This window comes from Anoplopoma fimbria, chromosome 7, assembly GCF_027596085.1.
Source record: "Anoplopoma fimbria isolate UVic2021 breed Golden Eagle Sablefish chromosome 7, Afim_UVic_2022, whole genome shotgun sequence".
Taxonomy (NCBI): domain Eukaryota; kingdom Metazoa; phylum Chordata; class Actinopteri; order Perciformes; family Anoplopomatidae; genus Anoplopoma; species Anoplopoma fimbria.
The window spans coordinates 18,092,900-18,113,947 of NC_072455.1; the positions used below are offsets into that span (position 1 = coordinate 18,092,900).

General features: G+C 40.6%; 1 protein-coding gene across 3 annotated transcripts in view; it reads left to right on the forward strand.

The window, feature by feature from the left end:
- Positions 1-21,048, forward strand: part of LOC129093018 (adhesion G protein-coupled receptor L3-like) — a 211,525-nt gene that overhangs the window by 71,991 nt on the left and 118,486 nt on the right. For all 3 annotated transcript variants that reach the window (XM_054600880.1, XM_054600882.1, XM_054600881.1), the window contains one exon: positions 15,751-15,962. In XM_054600880.1, coding sequence (XP_054456855.1) covers positions 15,847-15,962 — 116 coding nt within the window. In that variant the 5' untranslated portion in view covers positions 15,751-15,846. The remainder of the gene's footprint in view (positions 1-15,750; positions 15,963-21,048) is intronic.

Consider the following 21,048-nt stretch of genomic DNA (forward strand, 5'->3'; position numbering starts at 1 on the left):
ATTGGCAGAAAACTGCTGGATTTACTTGGAATTGAAAATTTGACCTGATGATGCTGCCAGAGAAAAAGTTAGGAAATCATCAGAGTGATAAAAAATCATCCCAATGGGGGCATGAATGTCTGAACCAAATTTTATGGTAATCCATCAAAATGTTGTTAAGATATTTCACTTAAAGACACAAATGTCAACCTCATGGTGAAGCTAGAGGAAATGTCACGGGATCACACAAGTCATTAGAATTCATCCTCAGGGGCCCATGAATGTTTGTACAAAATCTAACAGCTGTCTATCCAATAGATGTTGAGATGTTTCAGTCTGGACCAAACTGGAGGACCGACTGACATTGCCATCCACACTACTAGCATTGCTATAAACTCTTATTTCCAACATTTTTTTTGTGTCTCGTAAGACCAAAGTGCTAGTTGTGCAAGATAGTGTGCCCCAGTCACACTGGATGAGGGTTTTGAATGTACTGCACATACTGGAATAATAAATATCGAGACAAGGCCAGAAAAGTACTAAACAGGTGCAGGCAGGAAAACATCCGCTTGTGCCTTTTGACATCAGTACGTCCTCACTGCACTTGATCTGTGCTGGCATGAAAGTAAAGCACTATACATGATGATGATGATGATGATGATGATAAACATAATTCAGGACAGTCTTAAGTATAGGCATGATTACACAACAGAGATACATTTTAAACAAGAGTTGCTTTTGAGCACTGCAGGCTCTGATTTGAGATCGACATATTTTAATATAATGATCAAGCAATGTATTGCTGGCAAAATGTAAAGTTTAGATAATTTAGTTCCTTGACTTTAACATAAAAATGTGATCACCCAGGCCCTGGGTTTAATGCCTTAACAGTTTGCTTTTAAATTCTCAAATATTTTTTTCCTGGAAATGGATTATGCTTTTCCCATAAGCCACACAAGGCTTTCTGAAAACAGATAATAGTGTTGCAGTTATGGGGGGGAAAAAAATACTTATTTCATACCTGCCCTAAGGGTGGCCTCCATAGTTGTCATTCAGATGCCAGTTTATTTCATAGCTGCTTTCTGGATGCTTTTTGTATAGCAGTTTAAGCGGGTCTTGTTTTGTCAGGATATGTGGCATTATTTGAATAAAATTGTTAGATTTGAATTTAGAGTAAATATTCTGGGTTTAAAGATCCACTTTTCTCTGTATTCACTTCCATGTTATTCCTAGTAACATTTTGTGTGCATGGCTCGCAGAAATCCCTTCTCGTTTTATGCTCTTCTATAATGAGTGAAAAATCAATACCTGCTTGATCCGGAGAATAAAAGAATGGCCTTTGCTGCCCATGGCACCAGTAGACATTGCCAAATTGCTGTCAGAACTTGCAACCCAAGAGAAATGGACGACAGCAACATTAAGAATGGCAGGGTGGGGTTAAATACCGCTGCATGTTTTATAGGTGTCCGTACTGGAACCTGTGTATATCTTCCAAATAAATGAATTAGACTCCCCGTTCATTGAGCCCAGTTGCACAGGCATAATTTGGTAAGCGCTGAATGATGCCATTTAAAGTGGACTTGCAGTTGGCCGAATGGTGTTTAATGAGGATAGATATTGACAGCAAGGTCAAGTGGCAGTGGATGTTAGTTTACATTAGGGCCGCATAATGTGCGCGTGCTCGTAGTGCGTGTATATGTTTGCGGTGTCTAGTGGACTGGAGAGAGAATTGCTCGGTAACCCCGCAGACCAGCACACAGGGCTAAAATGGTGGGCGTGCAGTACCACAGGGTTTCCAACACAGCATAACAGCAGGGCTCAGTAATTTGGGGCGTGGGTGGAATGTGAGGAGCAGGAAGGGCAAACAAAACCCACGCAGAGAGACAAAGCAGTGACCTATTCTTTACTCGATTCATGAAATTAATTACTTTTCCCTTCCTACTGTGACATCCATACCACAACATATGCTTTTAATCCCTCGCCTGTAAAATAAATCCAATGCATCGACACACGTTTGCATGTGTGGCATATGTATTGTGATGACGCAGTCGGTTCTATGAAAGCCTGGGCAGATGATTACATGTTGCAGGGTTCTACACTACAGTGCTGTATGCGCAAATGTTTCAGCTTCCTCGGATTGGCCCCATAAACTCCGTTTCCACCATAAGGCTTTCTCAATCATGGGTGAGGTTATGACAGCGTGTGAGTGAAGCACAATGAGGCTGTCGAGGCCGTCGAGGCCCCCCCACCCACATGATAAATTGTTGCTGCTGCAGCACATGATTACAATACATGCCTCAAGGCCATACGATATGCATATTTGCTAATTATTCGGATTAGAATCTCCCCAGTATCAACCACATGTTGCTATAAAATGTACTGATATCTAGATTTTCTATGTTTGTGTGTGTGTGTGTGTGTGTGTGTGTGTGTGTGTGTGTGTGTGTGTGTGTGTGTGTGTGTGTGTGTGTGTGTGTGTGTGTGTGTGTGTGTGTGTGTGTGTCTATCTATTACGGCTGTTTATCTCTCCCTCTCAATATGCATCTACTTTAGATACACAGATACATTTACGACAGTGTGTTATGCCACAATCCAAAGCCCATTTGATTCAACTGTCATTGATATTATAGGTTTTTACTATTAAAAATACATTTAAAAAAAAACCAACTAATAATTAATTATATACTATTCCTTTGTGATACAATTTCATGTCGTAAATGCAATGTTAACACTTCAGGCGGTATTGTACATGCTGATGTTTCTTTTAGTTAGTTATTATGTATAACGAATGCTTGAGGCATTGCAGTGCAGAGAGCGAAGAGAGCCACTTGAAAAGATTGGCCATGGAAATATTTTTTTTCCTAATGTCACACAGGCTTTGGGTCGGAGCTGTGGTTGTGTATTGATGTAGCTGACACTCTGATTCTTGTATTGTTTTTAAAGAAATGGCTAATATTTACACATCCACTATCTAGCTATCTAACTAAGACAATTGATCAAGTTGTAGTGTTTGTGCAATTGTGTAGTGACATTGAGACATGCAGATCTTATTTCAGGGGAAGGGAAATCTTCTTCAGCTTATTTAAGGTGTTGCTAAGGGGCCCACACAAGAAAGCAGGGCCCGCAAATGAAGACCATATCATTTCAACTATTGTTTAAAGCGGTACGATGAGACCTAAACAACCGGCTGCTGCTTGTATTTGCTCATTGTTAGTACATCTTGATTGTAGTCTTGTATTGTTTGATGCATTAGACTGTGTCGCTGTTGTTGAATGTTTCAGGGACAATTGGAGGTATTGGAGAACTGCACAGGGGCCTTTCTCAGTTAGACTCAGAAGACAAGGTGAAGCGATACCACCTTTATTTGACCAACAAAGGGAATCATTGAACGTAAAAGGGGTAAGGGATTAATTAGTTATTGTACCGTTTGATCTCTCTGTTCTTATGCAGCACTCACAAACAAAGGATACTAAAGATCTGATACCATTTGTGTAAAACTAAAGCTCGCACACATGCAGCAAAAAGTAATTATGGGCAAGATGGTGTGTGGCCCTGCTCTCTCTTCCCTCAGCACTGTCATTGAATAAACCAAGCATGCACAGTAACTGGTGATTTTGTCTCAGCGAATCAATATGAAGTATTGTAAAGTCTGCATTTCAAGCAAAGGGGTGTGTGTGTGTGTGTGGGGGGGGGATCAAATGATACTGTGGCACAGATTAGCCCACGAGACCTTGATGATTAGAGAGAGAGAGGCAGCAAGCAATAGGGAGCCAGTGGTGTTGGTGTGGGGGAGGTGGGCCGATACTGGAGATGGCCTCCAATATGGCCCAGTGGCCTTGAAGGGGAATTCAATACAGCCATTGACAAAAGAAGGGTTCCATTGTGGAGGAACTAGCCTCCTTTGGGAAGCTGTTCCATTTCCTTATTAATTGTGCTCTCATTAAAATAAAAGGAAGGAGAGAGGGGAATGGATAGTGCGGGAGTAATGGTAGCTCCTCGGCCGGCCTCCTTGTTTGGAAGGATGCCAGGGTCAAGTAGTCCACAGTTCTCATGCTTTTCACAGGACGGAACATACACTGTAGTTTATATATTGAATGTACTGCACACAGCAAACAGAGGTATACGAAAACACGCCCTCCCATTATCTTGCTTCTCTCAAGCCTTCCCACAGATTCAAACACAAATCTTCCTTATTGGCCACCAAATACCGTGCAGATGTACTGTAACAGGACTCGTGGGGTCAATGCTTGGCTTCAGTCTCGCACCGCAGCTGTCAGACATGGGAGAAGTCGTCAGTTTAGGTCATGGATCACTGGTGTAAACTCCCTTGACCCTCAGCTTAAAGGATCATTCAGATTTATTACAACTTTGGTCATATTTTTGTAGTTTTTGCCATCATTTGTATAAATTATGACATTTTACTCACTAAATTAATTGCAGAGATCACAGCAAGCAACCAGGGGCAAGAAAACTCAAAAAATAAGATTAGTTTAACTGACATACTTACAAATAATTCCAAATATTACATTTACATATCATAAAAGTGGTGTAATGGCATCAGAGATATAGTGTACTCTTGTCTTAGTCACCACACATTTTCTATAAATCATCACGGAACAACTTTCTCTTATTCAACATTCGACATCTCCTTCCAACAACCAGAAAAATCAAGATTCTTTTGGATTTTTCTTTCAGATAGCTGAACCCTCAGGTCACTGTATCAGCACTGTCAGTCACTGCTGTCTTTGTTTTTCTTCTCCTGTATGAAGCGGTGTGTTACAGGCTTTATTTACATCTGGTAGCTCTCAAATAAGATAAGATATGTGTGTATGTGTTGCTGTCTGGTCATCTGTTGAATATCCCCCCACACACACACACATACATACAAACACACACATTCTTGACGTAGGCTATTCCAAAGTGAGATGGAGAATAGTATAGTGAAGATGTCTTTTTTAGGGAGGTTGGGGTAAAGGGCAGGAGCCATAACTTTCACAGACATCCCCCTGTGCCCCGGACCCTACAAAAGACCAACTGTGTCAAATGAGAAAAATTGCAGGTGCACATTCCCCAGCGGTGCACTCCCTCTCGCCTCCCACTCTCCACACACATATTAAGGCATGCAAGCACTCAAACACACACACACACACACGCTGCCTCCGTTGCCTCCGTGATCACTGCCCCCTCATTTGGGGGGGATCATTTTTCAACCGTGATAATGCTCTCCTTTCTCTGCCACGGGATGGACTGAGGAAAAGGTTGAAACCGGAGAGGCGGAGTGAGCAATGTCATTCCACAGCGCGCAACGGCATCAAACAAAATGGGTCATTTTTATAGGACCGCTGCGGATGTTTCTCAGCTGCATGTAAGCCCTCTGCATAATACAATGGTGGGCATTTTGTATAGGGGTCACGATGAAGATCGGGGGGGGGCACGCTTTAGCTCAAAGGTCTGGATTTAACCCATAGTTTCCATTTGCTGCATTTTCCATGACATTAATGAGTAAAATGGATTGCAAGTAAATTACACACAGTTTAACTTGTAAAATAAAATTAAAGTTATAGCTTATATTTGATAATAGCTTCAGATCTTGCCTCAAAATAATCAGCCTTAACCCATATTTTTTGTATTTCCATGGTTGCAGTGCAAACAAGTAGTGCTTATAGCCAATATAGAATGACTTCATCCAAAATGTCAAAGTGAGCCTGCAGCTAACGCTGCACTTCCTGAAAGTTTTTAACTTTCTTATCCTTTTTGTTAAACTCACAATCACCCAAATGTATCTTATGACCCCTTGGAGGGCAGGAAGGCAATCACTCACATAAAGCATGATGGGAAATGTAATGCCAAAGTTCTCTTATCACCCATAAATGCAAACACTTGAACTAGGACTAAGTCAAATAATGACTTCCCATCATCAAATTGTCATGTCTATGCAACTCTGATGCAAATACAGGTTTTCATAAAAATAAAAAAAATCCCAGAACATGAATTGTCCCATTCACATTCTATCTGATATTTACAAGTAGCCTAACCTATATTGAAAATTGCATGTTTTTATTATGTCATTAAGGGAGTAAAATCCAATATTTGTATTCAAACAGTTTAGCACTTTTTCTGTATCTTAAGGCAAAATGATAAAACTCAGTAGATGACCATATTACTCTGAAGTTGTGGACGCATGTTTATGAAGCACTGTAAATGCCTTGCAGCAATCTGAACACAACCACTGAAGCTTCTCAGTGAAAGAGCTGTTATTTGAGGTGCAAAGCTATCTCAATGTGCTACTGTATCACGCGTTATTGCTCTGCACCAGCTTGTGTTAAACCATGAAGCCATGTTTTGCCAAAAATCTTGCATTCCCCTTCTATTCCATTCTTCTTATGCTCGTTGTCAGAGTCCTATATGCCATATGTAAATAGTTTGCGGCCAGCTGATTTGATGCATGAGCACCACGTACATGTTGCTTCATACATATTCAGTGCTCTTTATATCGGCACGCTAAACCCATGTCTGATACCTGTCATGTTGAATATAGAACGAAAGACGATCAAAGGAGATCATCATAGCTGTGTGTCTCACATGTAGCGTAGCCACCCAGGCTAATTTCAGCAGCACTGCCTTGATTGCAAACATGTGGAATGAGATTATTTCTCACTCCGTGGGCGGTTAAGGAATCTTCTTTTTCACAGTTTTTCTTCTATATCGAACACTAGGTTTTGGTCTCGAAACACTGTGCTTCAGCTTCTATCTTTATCTTTTTAACCAGTTTTTTCCACTGAATCGGTTCGACACTCTGAATATATCTTTCAAATGCGTAGTGTAGATCCTCCTGTCTGCTTCTCTTGGAAATCGCTTTTTCTTTTACGAAAAATAGGATAATATTTATGCAGTTAGTGGCAGTGTGGTCTCCATGGTAGCTGTGATAGCTTCACGAAGTAGGGGCGGAATTTAACAAAGGGTCAATTGCCTCCTGAACCACAGTGACCCTACTGAAAGGGACCTCCTACAGATGTACAGTATGAACCACTGAAATGACCTATGAGGTTGCTTGCTCTATCCCATAGGACACACTGGGCGTTGGGAGAAGATTGACATATGATTGAATCAGTGATACACCTAGCTAGTCATTTTATAGCTCAGGGAAAAGAAGGTGAAACTGAGCTGAGAATGGGGCCTGTTTAAAAAGTTGTCATCCTTGAATGGTGTTCCACGTAGGTGTATTCGCCAGATAGAAATATGTGCCTCGGGAGACACACCTCCAAAACAATGCATATTTTATTAAAGTAGGAAGATGCACATACAAACACAAATGTAAGAATAACAAAAAACAACAAGAGGGGTAAACCCCCCCCCACCAAAGAAAAAAAACCCAGCTTGTAGTTACTTTAAGTACAGATACAGACAGCCCTTAATCTCCTGATGCCACCCGGATTCTGATATTGCACCACCCTTTGGATTCTTACCGTATATAGGGCAACCCCCCACTACCAACCCCCAACCACTTCCCCTCATCATGTCACTTACACAGTTATCGATACTTATTCCAATGCCTTTGAATTATACCTTTCAGGGATTTTTTTTTGGGGGGTATCCGGCTTAAACTAGTTTTTATCATCGACTGGTTTGTGAAAATATCTCCAATAATACTCAGGTAAGGGTGATCTCATGATTTTAGCCAGTGCTTTTTATTATGGATGTGGCTCCACTGTCACAAATCATTTTAGAATTTATAAAGTAGTGTCTTCTTTTAACCTAAAAACATAGCAGACGCATAAATGCATGAAATCACATTTTAATTTAAATAATTTCCTGTTCTTCATTATGTAAGTAAACATTGCAGCGCTGAGCTTTAATTGGTATTAATTCATGCTTTTTGCCCCTCGGATATTACACTGCAGTAAAAATTCTACTAGTATGAATATGGGAAAGAGAATTGGCTTAGGTCTGTTTCCAAATATGCTCTGCTGCAGGAAACAAATCAGTACAATGTAATTCATAGAGTTCATACCTTGTGTGGGGATACTTTTGATGAAATAGAATGCAAGCAAGGACGCTGCGAAAGAGCTTCAATTTCCTGTTTTTGTCTTCAAATGGCGAAGAAATTGAGTAATGCTCATCCATACCTCCCACAACCCCCGAATTCCAAACACGGTGACATTTTTCATACAGTTGCATGAGAAACGGTAAAGGAAATTTCTTCTTAAGATTTCATCAACAACCAATGTGCTGTTTTATGTAAAGTATGTTACTATCTTTCCTCCCCACTATGCTTGTTTCTAGTTGAAAAACACATTTGCTTTTGTATCTACAATTGATGTGGTGCAAAGTGCTGTGCTGTAGACTGATTGGGGTCATCTCAGATTAAGTGCTTTACTTTTTCCTTTTTTTCCTCCTTCCCGCTATCGCCCTGATCAACGAGCACACATCATATTGTGCCAAAGCAGAACCCTATTATCAGTTTGGTTGTGACAGTGGTAACCTGGTGGCAAGTATGTTAGCGCTGGGGTTCAGCCCTATTTGCACTCACTATTGCACTATTAATACAACTATAATGAGTAAAGCCCCTGGGATCCATTCAGACAGCAATATTGCATTCTTTCCTTTTCATCACAGGAGAACGTTTTTTCTAGGTGCTGTATTTTGTGTGAAAGGAGCTTGTTCAATATTGTGAGTTGCTATGCCAATAAATGATGTGCAATCTCTAAAGTAAAAAAAGCTAAAGTAAAAACAAATATAAAAAATAACTGTGGTTAGTAGTAACATTGACGATCAATCGCTTACATACAAACCATATCATCAACCTTAATGTTAAAATAATAAATGTGATAATTTCTTATACCCATTAATAATTATGTTTTAAATTTGCTTCCCTTCTATATCAAAGTGCTACAGCAACAATAACAGCTACACTCTGGAAATGCTGCTTACATGTTGATGCATCAGTAATAATACCATGTACATTAAGCTGGTAGTACTTTTATGCTTCTACTTCCAGTAAAATTGTGAATGCAGAACCTTTATTTTTCATGAAGACTTTTAACATGGAGGTATTGCTACTTTTACTTTAGTGAAGGATCTTAATACTTCCTCCACCACATTGCTACGCTTGCATTGAGGTTTTAGAAATTCCAATGATTCAGAAAATGTACAAATTCATAGAAGTGGCCAACTTGATCGAACATAATTTTGAGTTACCACCACTTCAAATATGAGTTACTTAAGTGGACTGTGCAAAAAACAAAATAACAATAATGAAAGCTAACTGGAATATTATTTTGTGTAGAAAGACTAGAATATCAGCCATTTTTTTAATTTAAAATTTCCAAAGATGATCCTGAACACGGCTATGAGGAAGTGTTTAAGAGTGTTACCGTTGGAAAAATACACCAAGTCTTACACGGATGTGTCTAGCTGTGAAATCTGTAAGAAGCACCTCCAATTTAACACCAAAATAGCTCCCTCAAGATGCTTTAGAAAGTCTGCATGTTTTCTTTCACATTGAATGCCCGGCCCCTGTACTCCAGTGTTTTCCTTGTCTGGAGGCTGAACAACCTCTGTTCCCTGAGAGGTTCAGATTAGCGAGGTTGCACGTTGCAGTTCCCAGTTCGAAAAGCTACATTTAGCTAGCTCTTGCCTCTAGTGTGCTCTTAGGCAATTTTATCTGATGATATGTGGTAAAAGAAGAGTGAGGAAAAGACCTCTTTACCCCCTCACACAAGACGAAAATCAGCCCGTTGTTTCTTTTCTTTGACCTCAATTACAATCAGGGCATGTGTTACTATGGGGGCATGTTGAGTCATGCCTGCTCTGGGAGTTGTGTGTGTATATGTATGTGTGTGTGTGTGTGTGTATCTTAAATGTGTATGTGTGACAGGGATTGTGTTCATTTTAGCCTGGGAGGCACCGTACACTAGGTGAGGGCCAAGGTGCATTAGTCTTGGCTGAGATGTTCCCCTGAGTTATGCCTGCACATGTGGGTGGGTTACAGGGAAGAGGGGGAAGGCAATGAAAGGAGAGGAAATAGCAAAACGATGTCAGACATGACGGGAGCTGAACAAAGCCCAGCTCGCATCAGGAGCCGCTGCCATGGAAGCTGCCAGCTCCACAGACGCACCTCGGGCTTGAACGGCACTTCTGATAGGAAGCAGGACTCACATCTCTGCTCCGTTTACATTAAGGGAAGGAACATTGTGAAACGACCAAAATGTATTCTGAATTGTCAATTAAAGCAACTAGTAACAGGAAGTATTTTTCAATCAAAAGTTCCCTTTAATTGTGATGAATTATATAATGATTCAGCTAATCTGAAAAAAAGTAAATAAATTCAAACTACTTGAACATCACTGATTGGGATCACTGACTGGAAACTGGAGTGGATTTGACCTAAGAAACTAATGTTGTAATTTGCACACCGAAGTGGTTTTGAACATAAGACCTTGATGGGAGACTCTCCTCCCATTTTCTCTTTTTTTTTTTTTCTTGCCATGGCTATACACTTAATGAATTGAAGTAGTGATTAATTAAATGAAAGTGCTTGCTGGATGGAAAGACACTTCACCCCTGTGTTCTGAGTATGTGAATCAAGCCTTTTATGGAGTGATGGCAACTTACCGGTGTTTGTTACTTGTGTGTACGCAAACACGAGGTTACTGTCTAGTGGAAGCATATCACAGGGGGAAGGAGGTTGCTGTGCTCTGCAGATTTTTCACCCTCCACCGACCAATTTATTAACTTTCACAGTTATTAACTCTCTTGGTGTCGATACACTGTTAGCGTAGGAGAGAAAAAAGCAATACACTGCTACTCTGTAATGACTGCTATTTTTTTTCGATTTCATCAGGTAAATGGTTGCATGCAGCTTCACATAAAAAACAAAAGAAAAGCATCAAATATTCAACATGCAGAGGTTGATCCAGTGTGCTGCAGTAGTTTATTATGACTGCACTGTATCTGGTTCCCCCTCAGAGCTAATTTGTTAACACTGAGAGCTAATTTCCCTCCAGGCATCATGGGCAGTTTGACTGACGGTTGGAAACTGGCATTTGCACGTTGCAGCCTAGCAAAAGAAAAAAAACAAAACACCATCAGTCTTTCCCCTCTGCTGGAATTTTCAAGTGCGCGGTGTGTTGCCAATTAATGTGTTCAAATGTGTGTCAGCGAACGCAAGTAGAAGGAAAACAAATGGCTCGTTCATACGGCGTGTTGAATGGATATCTGGGTCCTGTCATAATGAGTAATGCTAATTGTGCTTTGCAGCTTCATTGGTCGAAGTGTCAAAAGCCATCAAGTCGATTTGAAAAGTTTGTCACGATCGTTCCCGCGGTCAGCTCATGAATTCATCGTTACAGAGGTGCTATCTGTCATCCAGCAGCACATTTAGACAAAGTGGTTTACTTAGTCTCATTTTTAAAGCTGTGAAACCTTTGTCAGAAGTTGTCTGACTACCTTGACAATTCAAGCAAGAGTGAATCCAAGCCTCATATTCGTCTTATGAAGCGCAAGTGTTGTTTTATTGATGCTGTTCTCTTAAATGCTATACTGCAGAGTTCTTTGACAGTTCAGTTCCTGGATAATTTGGCATTCAGCGCAAAAGCCTTTGAGATTTCTCTCGCCTCTGGCCATATGTAAACGTAATTTACTTGGGAGAACAATTTGCCTGAACTGTTTCTCACTTCAAGATAAATAATCCCTCATGCATTATTGAAAATGCTATACTTTGTTTTTTCTGAGTTGCAATTCAAAGTACTTTTTTTTTTTTTTTTCCCTCGAAAATGTCATTTGTTGCAAACTAGGAAGTGGGTGTGACAGGCTGCCATTGGTCTAATCAAATAACGGTATCCAGATTCATGCACTAATTAATCACTAGCTCTGGGGGCCGGGCCCATCCAGCAATTCTTGGTAGAAAGAGACATTTGATCTGTTGAATCAGCTCCCTTGCCATCTCCTCCTCTCTCTTCCATCTATCTTACATTAATTCAATGAAGTCAGAGTTCATTTGAATGCAACCCCCTCTTGCATACACACACACACACACACACAGTTTTCAGTTTGTATCATCTACTCCAGAGACTGAGCCTCTTTTTTAAAGGATAAAATATTACATCCTCACATATTAATAGACTTAACATTTTTTCCCCCTCCTTTACTGGGAACATATTCGGCACTTTGCCAGACTATCCAGCTGCCTAATTGTAGGGGAAGCATTATTATTTATTGGGAAATTATCCGCTGTGTCAGAGCTTATGTACTTGAGCTAAAACCATGTTGTTGAGAGCTGTCACATGTCCCTGACATCTGCTTATCCGAGCGACGGAGGCTTATTTAGATAGGCCCATTGTAATAATGTGTGGCTGGTTGACCTTAACTCCTTGTCCCTGACACATTTTTCTTGGGAGATGAAATGAAAATACAAGCCCCCTAAGGCCCCTGTTTTGTACTAATGATGACTTTTAAATGTCATTCTTACTCTGCTCTGTCTGCACTTCGATGCTCTGTGATTCAAAGAAGGGATTCTGTCATTAAACAAAGAATAAGCCCATGTTTTTTTAAGAGCAACAATTCTTCTACTTACTATATACACTTACTCTTTATATTACTATTTCCAAACCCACAACCAAAACTCCAAAGCGTTTCCCCCTCTGAGTGATTTTTAAAAGCTCTGCGGGGATCGACATTTTCCGAATGACCATTTTTCTCTCTGACCTTTAAGTTGCCCTTTTCGATGAGTAATTGCATTTTGGTAAATATTCATTTGTGAGTTATGTCATTTGTAGGCATCGTGATTAAAAAAACACTGCTGTAGTGTGAATATAATGGAAGTATCCAGCTTGACCCTGACACTTGGCTTTCCCCAAAACTACTACTTCTTTTTTTCCCCATATTCTGCTGTGCACGCAGAGGAATTATCCCGGGAGAATCTGCAGTGGAGAAGAAAGAGATACGTTCTGCATGTCAATACCCCTCTACAGTATGAGCTGGAGAGGGGGAAGAGAGATTAAGTGAATAGAACATAGACCTAAGATAAGAGAATGGACTTTCAATAAGACTATTTTGATTTTTCGATAGCTCTGCCAGTGATGTGCACGGGTAGACGGCGATGCCTGCGAGTCGGGCAGGATGCTGGCTCTGGCACCCGAGGAATATGAGCCCTATCAATCACCGCCTCCGGGCACAAATGTAATTACACTACAGTTGTTGACTAGGCGGGTAATCCGAGACACCATTGGCATGCATTTACTCGCTTACATTAGGGGATTGCTGGTACCCATGTTGACGCCGCCATGCTCGCAACTCTCTGATGTTTTTTTCATGTTTTTAATGGGGAAGCTGGCATGTATTGAGCCCTCTCCTTTTCACGTCAACATGGCTTAGAATAATTATTGATAAAGAGAAATCAAAGAGATCAAATTAGTCAAGATTCAGATTCATAAGGTTGTATAATAGAAACCATTTACTGTGGCTTTTACTTCTTCTTTTTTTCTCCACTTTGGATGGCAGCTCTCCAAAAAGAGAAACCACAAACAAAAGAATGAAGATCATTTAACAAAGCGAGTTTGGTATTTTTCATTAAGAGTTAATTACTCTTTTGTCATTCATCTAAATGCACCTGCCCAAATCAACCCATGTTATCCTTTTTCTTTGCGGTTGTCAGTTTCAAAGAAGTTTGGTGCGATCCATACCACTACTTTTCAGAGGGCGGAATACATCTTCCCATTAAGAGGAGGATAATTGATGGCTTTCATCACCAGAACGAATACAATTATTCCAATTTGTGATGTTTCCATGGCAAGTGTGCTTTACTGTGTTGGGGTCTGGAGGATTTCTACGACGCAATGAAGTGACAAGATAATGAGGGGCTTCTTTTGTTGTTTCACCTCTGCATGTCTTTGTGATTTCTCTCATGCTTTATGGTTCATTTTTAAAGAAAAATAAGGAGTGGTACCTGGATGACATTTGAACAAGTGAAAAAGGCATTATGTACAATAAAACGGTGAAGTTGCATGCTGTAAAACCAAAGCAATGAGCTGAAAGATGCTATGATGCTCTGTAGAGAGGAGCAGAAATACAGAGCTGAGTGAAAACCATCTGTGGGTTCATGCTTCCATTATTTATGTGGTTTTATTTCAAATGGAGTAAGTCATGTCGACACTGTTGCACTTAGCTGATTATTTAAATACCGTATGAGTTAACACGATGCTGAACAAAGTTAAATGTAACTTCTGCGGGAAGAATAGTCATTATTACAGTTTGCAGAGTGAATGTGAGCAATTTGTACTTTCACCTGAGTGACATCCATGCCATATGATATACTGATTACATAGCTGAGAAAAAAAGAAACAATCTCACACTGTACAAAGACAGAGAGCAGTTTATCAGTTAGGCAATTGTCACGGCCTTTTGCCATAAATTTGCTCGTTTTAAAATACATGCGAGTACAAAATAATTTCAACATGACTATTACTATTAGTTCGAACAGGATGACAAATGGTCATCCCATTGAGGTGTGGTTTAAAGCTCAGAGTAAAAGAAGTGATTGGAGCATGAATTGAGATTATTCTATCACTCACTGAACTGATGAGAATCCCAGAGAATCTTGTGTATGTTAAAAAACAAAATGCGGTTTTATTTATTGTTACCAAGGTAAATGTGACAATTCATCATGATATTGATTCCAGGTGTTATCACCTAGCCCAACTCTCACATTTGGAATCACTCTGTGCCGTTTTCTCCCCCCCCCGTCCGTCTGTCCTCCATGATGAATGTCCCCGCTGCTCGTCGTCTCGTGGTGGCTTTTGCAGCTCAGACGCTTGTCTGAAGGGATGTTTATAAAAAAATCTATAACTGCCACAGTCCTCCTACAGTCACTCAGGCCAATGTTTACGCTTCTCGCTCATTTTTTATTCTCGCTGTAAACACAGAACTCCTCCAGTCTGTTGTGCACATGCTGGCTTGTGCGCGAGTGTGAGTCTCCACAGACGTGCGTGGGTGTGCGTGCGTGCGCCTGTGTCAAGGAGAGGAAAAATAGCAACCTCCGAAACCGCCGCCGCTCGGTCACACTACCACTCCTGGCCATTTTGGCTCTGCGGTCAAAAGATAATTTTTGCCAAACAGACTTTTAGCTTTGGCTTGAGGCAACAAGCACCTTTTGACCCTCTGCCTCCTCCCTTCTGCCTGTGCGTGCTTAGATGAAGAACATTGTATCACCTTCAGAGTCCAAAAAAATGAAGCACCCCTATGATTTATAAATTCTGGTCTGGAAAGAGATAGTAACAATTTACTCTGCTCTGTTTTTCTTTGTCTGTTTCTGTCTGTCTCTAATTTTTCCATTGAATGCCCATGTAATGAATGTTTATTTTCTCACAGCCAAATGCAAACACCGTGTCCATTTCCTTCTGTTTGATCTGTGTCAATCTCGCACTCTCTCTTTTCTCAACTCCCGGCCTCTCGAGGGCCCCTGTGGTATTGCTCATCCTCCCACTCCAAACAGCCAGCATCCTGTCCGCCCACTCTCTCTAGACCAGGGAGGACGACCTCTTCTCATATGTCTCAGTGTCAGACCTTTTGATTACAGGTCTTACAATCTGTTCTTGTATTTTCCTGTAGGAATAAACAGATGCAGAATTTTTAAATTCAGGTCTCAGCCAAACCTAACTCCAGGATAAAGTTGTTGTTTTACACTTAAGTGCAGAAAGCCTTTAACCAATGTAGAGAGGGAAGGAATCTGATTAACTCCTACTTACATTAAGTTTATTTTCTTCCCCTCTGTAGCCTTCAGTCGAGCACCCATCCCTGGCGGTGGTGAGGAGGGAGCTGTCGTGCGAGAGCTATCCCATCGAGCTGCGCTGCCCGGGCACGGACGTCATCATGATTGAGAGCGCCAACTACGGCCGCACCGATGACAAGATCTGCGACGCAGACCCAGCACAGATGGAGAACACGCGGTGTTACCTGCCAGATGCGTACAAGATCATGTCACAAAGGTAAGGGCACGGGCATTAATAATTGTGTCAGATTTTTTGTGAATTTAATAAATGGTCTTAATCTTGGAATTTCATGTCAATATTCACGTTGAATGCTGTTCAGGTACAGAGGGCATCGTACATAGCCAGCACTTTGTGTTCTTGTTAAAAAAAAAAAGCATTTAGTATGAACGTTCATATGCTGCAGGACTGTGACATGCTCCAGTTAGTAGCCCAAGAGAGAAGTTAATGGCACATCTTTATATCCCAAAATGTTTTTTTATCAGGGGATCCTTAAAGTCTTAAAAGGTCTCTGGTTTTAAAATGTAATGCCATAAGATGTCTTAACAAATCTTATTATTAATTATGAAAGGTCTTCCCAGACAATCTCAGACGATCCTCCCTCATGGAAATAACCTTCTTTATATAAATATAAAATCAGTGGTTCTTGTGTCTCAAGAAAGTCCAGATTTTTCAATCTACCATCTGCTCTCGTGATGTTTCATGAAGGTAGCAGCCAGATTTAGGAAGTCAAATTGTGTTTTGCTGAGGATGGTGAAGGGAAGACAACCACATCATTCTAAAGGGAAGAAGTCTCTGTCTGTTTGTCTGTCTGTTTGAAGTCTCTGCTTGTTATAAGCTGGGATGTAGGCGGTACATCATAGTTTATTCTGCTCATCATCAAAATTGAGCAGAATAAAAATTTTCAGATTGACTTTGGTACTCATAAATTCGATACAAATTCTATATTTTCTTTTCTGCCTTCAGAGTTTCAGATTTAGAGCTACAATATAAGCTCTCTTATATTAAGTAATTTTGAAGCTCTATAGATGATGACAACAAAGGACAATAATAAAATCTAGCTCCACAGAATAATGGGATATGAATAGTTTCATGTATGAATATGTACAGACACAGCCACCCTCACAAGCTAAATTTTCGTTATGCTTTTAAGCAATTGACTTGAGTAGTTTAAAAAATCTTGAAAACATAATCAGCAAATCTTCAGTTAATGAGAGATGCTGTAGTTTACACCTGAGGTCTGCTTTAATGGAATTGCATGTGGTTTCTCCTCAAGACGTTTTTTTCTTCAAAAAACAACTGTAATTGCTTTGTGGAAAAATGGTGCGTAGATTTTAAAATCTACTTGTCCGTGAGATTAGCAAAAATGAAATGAAAATACTGGAACATATTTACATAGTAAAGCCATTAGTGGCTTTACGAAAACCCTCCTTTGGGTTGGTGTGTAGCTTAGTAACACACCCTTGTAATTGATTAATTGAATCCCAGTAAACCTCACCGTACCTGGTTGCTAATCCAAAATCACTCATAAATGTGCTCTGACACAAAGCAATGGTTATTTGAAGTAATATATATTAACAGTAATTTGTCAAAATGGAATTTTCCTCGATGAGCTTTGCTGCCACATGTGATTCTTGTTTCCAGAGTAATGACCCCGTGGTGCACAAACGGGGACCTGGAAACCTATTTGTCAGGCAGACACATTGTAGTCTCACCGTGCTTTGGTTTTTGCAGTATAATTGATTGCTCACATTAAGGTAATATATACACAAGTTTCGGGGTTTAACCAAGAAGTCCAGACTCTAGAAACTGCAGAGCTATAGGCGGGTGTGGACTGAACATATGTATAGTCCATCTTGGCTCTTTTGTTGACTTATTGCAGCACTTACAAGGGATGGACTTTATCTAAATTGCTACTCTGTGTTAACTTTTCTCTACTTCTTTTGATTTCCAAAGCTTTGGTTTCACATTGGACGGACCCCTTTGAGAATACTAATGGACCTTTGGGCTTCATCAAACAATCGCTCTTGGCTTTTTTTAGCTTGGTACCATAGAGTTCAGATAATCAGCTGTGTGAAAAAAAGCAGCTGATGGTGAAAAGAGGTAGTTTGAAACATGTTGTCAGATAATTGATGCACCCTGCGGCTCCCTTGTTCTCCAGCCGCCTACTTGGACTAAAAATCCCTGCAGAAATGAATCAACCGGTCCTGCTACTGTCAAGAACACAAAACAAACATAAAGTAGCAGCGAAAAAGTCCTTTTTCGCATCTCGTTGCTACCGGGGGCGTTTCAGCAATGCTAAAAGGCAACCACAACCCAATTCAGAGCCAGAGCATTTTGTCTCGGGAGAGGAAGTTGCTAAGTGGATGAAAGGTGTGGGTGGTATTGGGTGAGAGGATTCAATGATATTTGTGGCTGTAGCGACACAGCTACACATTAGCATGCGGAGGTTAGCACAACAAACAGTCGCCACCCCCGACTATTTTATTGTGGAGCTGTCAGAGCCGTTGCTAGGCACCTGCTGCTAAGCTCATTAGGGTTAAAAGAAAACATGAGCGAAGCAGAAAGCAGCAATTTGAATGGAAAAGTCTTCAAAGATTTGAATGTAGTTGAAATCCGTGTGATTCCAGCGAGGATAATGTGATCCGTGATATATATATATGTCTTAGTTAAATTTAAAGTGTTGCAATCTCTTTTTCAATTACAACCAACACCCTTTGATCAAATGTGTAGCCTGTAAGCACAAGATTTTGTCATTCTTCAACATGTTTTTCTTCAGTATATTGTCTAATTTATATTTCTCAATGAGTCGCTATCAGCAGTGATGCAAGCACACTCTTTCATTAATATTTTAAGCTTGATTTTCCTCCCCGGTCTCGTTCTGTCCCGTTTCCTTTCTCCCCCTTTATTGATCATGCAGTATGTTTACAGGCACACTATAACCCAAACAATGTAATGGTTTGATTAAAGCAGTCACATGGTTTGCAGTAACCTGATTTACACAATAATTGTGGTTTCAATGAGTTGTGTGATTACTGTGCTAATGTCTGAAAAGATTTGTTGTAGACTACAGAACACAAAAGGGAGACATGAAATGGATGGCTTCATTTATTACTATTGGGTTGTTATTTGTTGTTTATGGTGGTGAATTTGTATGTATATTCGCTGTAGCTCTATTCAGTATAATCAATATTTGAGTTTAAAAGAATAGGGTTATAAATAATGGTTATATTGCTCAATAATGGGTTTCTTTCATGGAACGCAACATAACCATGCATTTTTGATAAGGATCCCTTTACTATGTTTTTGCCAAGTGGATTTATTCGTCAGATAAAAACCGAAACTGCTAATGCCCTCAGTAATAGTTTTCAAAGTACAGACACTGTTGAAAGTCCAGCTAGCCAAAGTGATGCAATCTGCAAGGCGTCTTGCAAATATAAAACATGTTTAATATGAATGGGACTGTGGTGCTATCCTGATCATTTTCACTTATATCTTACTTGAAGTCTACTTAATCTTTAAATTATCTCCCATTCTAAGGACATTAGAGGCTGTGTCAAATTGTAATACATACCTATTCAAAGCAGGTTTTGTGACGTGTTCACACTGGACAAAAGGTAGTAAACTCCAAAAAGTCGGTATGCATGCTAAGATATACTTGATGCACAAAGGAAATGGAAATGCAACTCCTTTGTGAATTTTGTTTGGCATCATAGTTCTAAGGTAGTAGTTGATTGTTGTCTTTGAATAAACTGGTATAGCATGTACATATCTTGGATTCCACCAGCTATTACTGTGTATATATTTAGTACATAGTGTAGAACTAACACACAGCAGAGACCGTGAAAAGATTGGCAACCATTCCAGTCTGATTATGTTTCATTTAACAAATATAAACAGGTTAAGGTGTAATAATGTGAGCGTTGCCTTACAATCTAATTAGCATGCTTGTGAATGCATTGATAGTATTTTCCTCTTGTGGGACTTTGCTCCCTTTTTTTTTTTTTTTTTTTTTCCGCCTAGCCCGTGTACCACCTGCCTCTCCTGCTGGCACCAGTTAAGTCGTGGTGACTGGCAAGTGTTGTAGTTAGCATTCACATCCCGTCTAAAGATGAGCCACGCTGCTGCCGGCTTAGTCTGTGTGCCAGGCTCGCATCCATCACCAGCAAATGCCCAACCATGTCACCGGCTCTCACTAGCTGTCAATATACATTCAGGCAGCCCCCTTGGTCACTAGCAGCGCTCTATTGATATTCAGCTAGTAAACCCAAGTGCTACCTTTTCCAGTTAAGCCCACTCATAGAGGTGTATACCAGGCCACTTCGGCAAGGTGTTTGGTTCCATTACAGTCTTTTAAGCGAGAGCTAATAGCAGCCTGTATCTGAGTGATAGCACACCACTGAGCTTGTGAGTGCTGGTAATGCATCCCAAAATGAAGGTTGTCTCGCACCACGCTGTGACAAGGATGAAATGAATGGCTCTCTTTCATTAGTCGTCCCTCCTTTTGTGCCGCGAGCATCATGGCTGCACTGAATCCGCAGCCTCTGTAGAAACATGTCACATATAGGTGGTGCCGCGTTGCACGCTAGATGGCGGCTAATGATGCTGTAATTGAAACATGCTACCGTGGATCAATTCAGCACGATTTGAGGCCAATATTTGCATAGTGTTGCACACATGCTGCAGCCTGTGGTTTTTGCAATCCTCGCTATTCCCTTGTGGGCTATTTTTGGAGCTTATTGTTTGGGAGTCGAGACGTCTGTTGAATCCGCCTCCCCTCCAAAGCATGTATAGATGTAGTGCTATTTCCATGCTGTGTGAAATCACTGGAGAGGCCAGGCACTTGTGCCATCAAACATCAGTGACCCTTTTCTCATCAGAGTTCCAGTGTCTCTCTATCTCTCTCCTCCCTCTTTTTGTGTTCCCCTCTTCCTTTCCCCAAGGCGGTGTGGCCTTCACGGCCAGTAATTACAGGCTATATCAAAGCTATATATCACCTTATATCTCGGTAGACCTCAGCAGGCACCTTAAGGGACAGCTGATAGCATTGTGGCAGGCTTGTGCATGACCCCTGAAGGGGAAAAGCAGGTCAGGAAGGTGCAAACCCACCAAACACATTCACCTAAACACACACACACACTTTCTTGTCCCTATCTGTTCAGCCTTTCCTATTTGTCTTTTGTATCACTTTACATTTTTTCCCTCAGTCTCTCTGGGATTCCTTTCACTGCCGTGTCATCACACTTGTCATCACACTCAAGGAACATTGAAGAACAATACATATTTTTGTCTACTAGCAGTTTGC